The 6,000-nt window shown below is 35.1% G+C and overlaps 1 protein-coding gene across 8 annotated transcripts in view; it reads left to right on the plus strand.

The window, feature by feature from the left end:
• The window catches only part of ORC4 (origin recognition complex subunit 4), an 82,645-nt gene extending 78,033 nt beyond the window's left edge, over window positions 1–4,612 (plus strand). For 7 of the 8 annotated variants that reach the window (XM_020880150.2, XM_070476245.1, XM_020880151.2 and 4 more), the window contains 4 exons: window positions 599–707; window positions 1,407–1,502; window positions 1,589–1,656; window positions 4,154–4,612. In XM_020880150.2, the coding sequence (XP_020735809.2) occupies window positions 599–707; window positions 1,407–1,502; window positions 1,589–1,656; window positions 4,154–4,342 (462 nt within the window). In that variant the 3' untranslated portion in view covers window positions 4,343–4,612. The remainder of the gene's footprint in view (window positions 1–598; window positions 708–1,406; window positions 1,503–1,588; window positions 1,657–4,153) is intronic. The other variant, XM_070476244.1, reaches the window with a different exon arrangement.
• The last annotated feature ends 1,388 nt before the right edge of the window (window positions 4,613–6,000 follow it).

Raw genomic sequence — 6,000 nt, forward strand, 5'->3', positions numbered from 1 at the left:
AAAAAAATTTAGATGTTATCAAAATTGCAAATAAAGAAACCTTCAAATGCAGAGGTTTTGTTATTGAGCAGATAACTTGCTACATGAAAGCAACTTGCTCCCTGCTTTCCAGGAGAGTTGTTTCTGGGTATAATTTTATTTTTGTTTTTTTCTTTTTAATACAATTGAACATCAAAGTAGCTGAGTTCTGTCTGTTACATAAGGCTAATCTGGATTGGTTGATTGGGTGGTGAAAAAGTTTATAGAAATCATAATTGTGTCTTTTTGTTCTGGAGCTTTGAATAGTATTCTTACTTATTTTTGGTCTCCTCACTCCTTTAAAAATTTTTTTTTTTCTTTTGAGGAGTTGTAATCAAAACAAGATATGCAAGTAGGAAGAGGTCGAGAGAGCAGCAGAAGTTTTTAATGCTTTATTTACATTTATACAGTTATGTGGCTTATGAATTGAAATATTGTATTTAAATAAAGCTAAATTTGAAAGTAACTTTCCCAAGTATTAATATTTATTTTTTCATAACTCTAAATTGTCTTGTTCAATAAAATCCCCCAAAATGCACATGTAAATATGCAATTCTTTTTCTGATGTGCATTTCCCTAGATGCTTGCTTTAAACCGTGTAACACCGTCACACCCATTTATAACTGCAGCAGATCTGATGGAGGCAAACCAGTTGTGCAGCATGGACTCGAAAGGAAATATTGTGCATGGTGAGAAACCTGCGTGATGAGTGGTTTTTAAAATAAGTTTGTGCTTATATAATAGTATATGTTTTGAAATTATAATTAACATTGATAGTTTTTATATGCAGAATATTTTTATATCTATACATCTTTTAACTCACTTCTCCCATTTAAAGTGAAAGAAACTTGATGCACCACCTGCCTTGCTGCATTGGAAATACAGTTCTCAATGTACCAAGTGTTAGTGAAGAGCATTGGCTTTTAGCCATTTGGTGTTGACTATCCCTTTTGAGAATCTAGTGAACTTTCTCCTCTCCAGGAAAAAGAAATTAGATGTAATTTCCAGGGGTTAGAGATTATGAATAATCGAGGGCCTTATGTGATTGAAAGTTATATAATAATTGCAGCTCTTGTTCATGTTTGCTGTAGGCCTTATGGTAAATGCTTGATAGTACTGTCTCTAATCATTCTAACAATCTCTGGAAGTTTGGAAAGATCTTTATTTTACAAAAATGAAAACTAAGCTCAGGGAGGTTGAATAACTTGCTTAAGATTATTCAGATTATAGTGACTGATACACATTTGAACCGAGAGGTGCTGTGTTGGCCTCTCCCCACCCCTCAAAGCCAAACCGTTCAAACCTTTCACGTTATCCTCCTATTTGGAGGATTTATTTCAATCAGTACATAAAACTATACCTCATAGTTTGTTCCCCTTTTACTATAGGTCTGTCAGTCTTGGAAATCTGTCTTATCATAGCAATGAAACATTTAAATGACATCTATGAAGAGGAGCCCTTTAATTTTCAAATGGTTTATAATGGTGAGATGACTCATTTGGTAGTTTCTTTCTGACTATACTCCACTGCTTATTTGAAGGTACTAACAATGTCATTGCTTTCTGTCCAGAATTTCAGAAGTTTGTTCAAAGAAAGGCCCATTCTGTTTATAATTTTGAGAAACCTGTTGTCATGAAGGTAAGATTTTAATTTTTCTGTGGATAGGCTTATTGTTGTCTACTTTGATTGTATATATCATAGCTGCACTTTTATTAATTTTGAAACATTAGGTATTATCATAGAGATTTTATTCAAAACAGAACCCCCGCCCCCCAAAAAAAAGTCTAAAAATGAAATGTTTGAATAATTCTGAAGAATGCTGTTCTGTTTTACAGTTTGTGGGGATATACTGCCCTCTACTGTCTATTCCTAGCAATTGCATCCTGAAAAAGAACTGCTCATTGAATTCTACCTAAGACATAGACGCGCTTCCCTGATAGCTCAGTTGGTAAAGAATCCACCTGCAATGCAGGAGATCCTGGTTCGATATCTGGGTTGGGAAGATCCTCTAGAGAAGGGATAAGCTACCCACTCCAGTGTTCTTGGGCTTCCCTTGCTGGTAAAGAATCTGCCTGCAGTGCAGGAGACCTGGGTTCAGTCTGGGTTGAGAAGATTCCCCTGGAGAAGGAAACGGCTACCCACTCCAGTATTCTGACCTGGAGAATTCCATGGACTGAATAGTCCATGGAATACTGGATAGTCCATGGGGTTGCAAAGAGTCGGACACAACTGAGCGACTTTCACAAGACACAGATAGAGCCCTATCATTTTATACTGTTAAGGTTGGCTTTATAAAATCTCAGCAGTAAAAGGAATGAGTCATTAAGAAAATAAAAAACAATCTCATTGGTTAGTGAGGGTAGATAGAGTTTTGTTAGGGCTTGGGTGAGGCATGAATTTCAAAACTTGAGGAAATTTATTGTAGTATACCACTGTCCACCAGAAACTTACATAATTAATTTTAGATATTCTAGTAGCAACAACAACAACAAAAAAAGGTGAAAGGTGAGATTAACTTGGACAGTAAGTTTTATTTAATGTACCAAAATATTTAGATCTGTAGTCAATATAGAAAGGTATTAATGAAGTTTTTAATTTTCTTTTGTGTTAAGTCTTTGAAATTCTGTGTGTTTACACTTAAAGCATATTTTGATTCACTGATTAGTTATTGGAAATAATTGCTCTTTAGACTCTTTTAATTATTTGTTTATACCCTTATTTAGCTGAAGAAGTAAATTTACATTCTGAAATTGTTTCAAACATACTTAAAATTTGGTTAGTTTTTAAATTAAACTTTATAAAAATAGAGTTCCACATTTCAGATCCTCAAGAGTCCATTGAGGTTACATATTGAATAGCACAGCTCTAGAGGACTTTATGGGAAGAAACACCTTTTATGAATTTTTTTAGCAGTGTACCCATAAGTTTTTTAGTATCCTTTATAAGGGTTTAGAAGTCAGAAATTTATTTTTTAGGGCAACCAAAAAAAAATGAGATCAGGGCGTTGCCATTTTCTTCAAAACAAAAGGAAAAATACTTAACGTACTGGAGGTTGGCTTTTTCCTCCCATCCTAATGATAGTCATAGTTTATGGGAACGTATTAGTGAAAAAGGTTATCTGAGTACTTAAATTTTTACTAGTAGCTTGAGGCTGGTCATTTCTGCATTTTGCCTAAGAAAGTATTTGCTACATAGAAATATTTGAAGTCTGTATTTTATTCAGCCAATACCTAGAGCCTGTAATATTTTCTCATTTTCAGAAATTGTCCGAACTATTTTTCTTTTCATCAGAAGAGTTTTTCTAGTTTATAAAGAATGTATTCCAGTAGTATTTTTCACAGTGAGGCTTAAGAATAGAAAGGTCAGTAATCTGTTTCAGTGTATCAGTATTTAATAGTTGATTGGTCCTAATTTAATGTTTTCTTTTTTTTCTTCATATCCTAATAAAGTACCTAAAACAACGATCATGGTTAGAAAAGACATGGTACATGAAGGGCTAAGAGGAAGTGGACAATAAAGAGCCCTATTAAGGTGGGGAAGATGGAAGAAAGGGACTTTCTGACAGGTCGTAGTGGTCTCTGTCAGACTTCTTAGGGAAGGACGGGCCTGTCCTCTCCTCCATACCTCCACCACTGCTGAATCATTTACATATAGGATCAGCTAAACAGGTGTGCTGGTAGAGGTCTTCCCCGCCGCCCTCTGTTTTTACAGCTATATTAAACTTTTGCACAGCAAAGTCTAACAAAACAAACAAAATGTAAAGGCAAATTTGAGTAACCTGGGCCATTTTAATGTAGTCAAAAAGTACTGGTCTTATCAGACTTTAGGTTCTTATAGAGAACCAGGAACTCTGTTAACTTAAATACTAGGAAGAGATGACAGAATGAGGTGAGGAACAAAATAAGATTGTGCAGTTTGTCCTGTTTACAGTGATGAAGGGACAGGCAGCTCTATACTGACACTGCCTCATGTGATGTGTGAAGTTTTTATGACAATTGTTTTTGAACTTTACTGACATCTATTACATTTTGTTTCCTAAAACTCTGTTCTAAAACTGACTAAAATCCTAACTGTTCTCTGGCTTAATGTTGTTTACTTCCCTTATTCAACCCAAACTATTTGTTTCATCTTTCAGGCATTTGAACACTTACAACAATTAGAATTAATAAGGCCCATGGAAAGAACATCAGTAAACGCACAGAGGGAGTATCAGCTGATGAAACTACTTTTGGATAATACACAAATTATGAATGCTTTGCAGAAATACCCCAACTGTCCTACAGATGTTAGGCAGTGGGCGACATCCTCCCTAAGCTGGTTATGATTATAACCATGGTTTCAGTTATTGAGTTTCAGGCAGACTTCTCTAAAGAACTAAAAGCTGTTGTCCTTTAACAAGATATGTTATTACCTTTTTTTATATTTATAAAGATGTACTTTTGTATTTATGGGAGACTGTTAAACATGTATCGTGGCTGTGCCTTGCCTTTGAATCATATGAGCAGTTACATGATTGTAAATTTTAATTCCAGTGATACATTGTTAAGTAATTGTTCAAAAAAATAAATATGACTATCTTAGGGATTGAAACATATTCTTATTTAACACTTGTAAAGTATTTATGTGGTACATTTGAAGAGTTCATTTCAACCCAGCAGCCAGATATTTTTACAAACTGTAAACAAAGCAGTAAAGAAACAGTGGTAAGAGTTGACATGTAATGAGTAATCTTTTGGTCCATTGGGAGGTGCTGCATTTTCTGTATTCATGAAAACTTAAGATTCTCTCCCAGACCAAGGTTCTTTAGTTCAGGGACCTGATCAGTTCGGCTAGAAGATGGTTCACATGTAAGAAAAAACCCAAAAGTTCGAACATTTTCTTCCAGGCTTCTTAAAATATGGTACTCATACCATCTACGGAAGAATATTTTGTAGGATGTTTTTAAATGCGATTCTTGGGCATGTTCTAGGAACTAGCATTTGTCTAACAAGCACTTTAGCAAATTCCTATAAAGCCACTCCCACAAATAATGGAAAATGTATGACAGTGTTAACTAAATGTTTGTATCAAAAGGTAGACCCTCCCCAAAGGAATGTACCTTATAAATTCAGGAATCCATAAACTAATGTTAATATTGGTATGTGTTTAAAGTGAAATTTAATAAGCATTCGTGAAGTGTTAGTGACTTCATTTATTCAGGACTACTTGTCTGTTTTCTTCATAGAAGGCTTACAAAAGACAAAGTCCCTATCCTTGTACAGTTTGCAGTCCTTTTAAAACTGTCGAAGACCCTGATAATTAGTTACTGTTGTTTACAGGTGAGAAAACTAACACAGTAGTGGCCCTGTCCAGAGGATTGACAGACCCTGGAATTCAACTCATTTCGTTGATATCAAAGCTCAGTAATGTGTTCCTTAGTGTGTCTTTTTAAAAGTATACTCTTAAGAAACTATTTTCTTAGTTTTAAGAGTTACTGCGTTTAGAATGGAATATGAGATTTCTATGCATAAAAGTAGCTCTTCAGTACCTGCAACCTATTCTTTGCATACATGGGCATTCTTAGTTTCCAGATCACTGTCATTTACTTTTCAGCAGTGTTTCATGAAAGCCAAGGCTTGCATCCCTGGTCCTGTGCAATAGTCTACAGATTTCTAGGGGATATTTTGCCAAAGAACTTACCATGGTCACATCACTATTAAGAAGCAAGGGTTTTTGGCACTTGAGCTAAAATTGTCCCTTAAAATTTTTTCTGAGCTGTTTTAGGGGAGTACCCTCTGCTTTAAAAGCACTGACCACAAAAGCACCTAAAGAACTGGCTTGAAGACTGCAAATTTTTATCCGCTTAGGATGCCACTCAAAGGTTTGAAAGCCCTCATCCACTTACCTGGCTATGTAAGGGCTACAGAAAATCCATCACCATTAGTGAAAGAGCTATAAAACTAGAAAAAGTAGGTTAGCAAAAGTCACACAAATGAAGCCTAA

Source organism: Odocoileus virginianus, chromosome 13 (assembly GCF_023699985.2).
Source record: "Odocoileus virginianus isolate 20LAN1187 ecotype Illinois chromosome 13, Ovbor_1.2, whole genome shotgun sequence".
NCBI classification, from domain to species: Eukaryota; Metazoa; Chordata; class Mammalia; order Artiodactyla; family Cervidae; genus Odocoileus; species Odocoileus virginianus.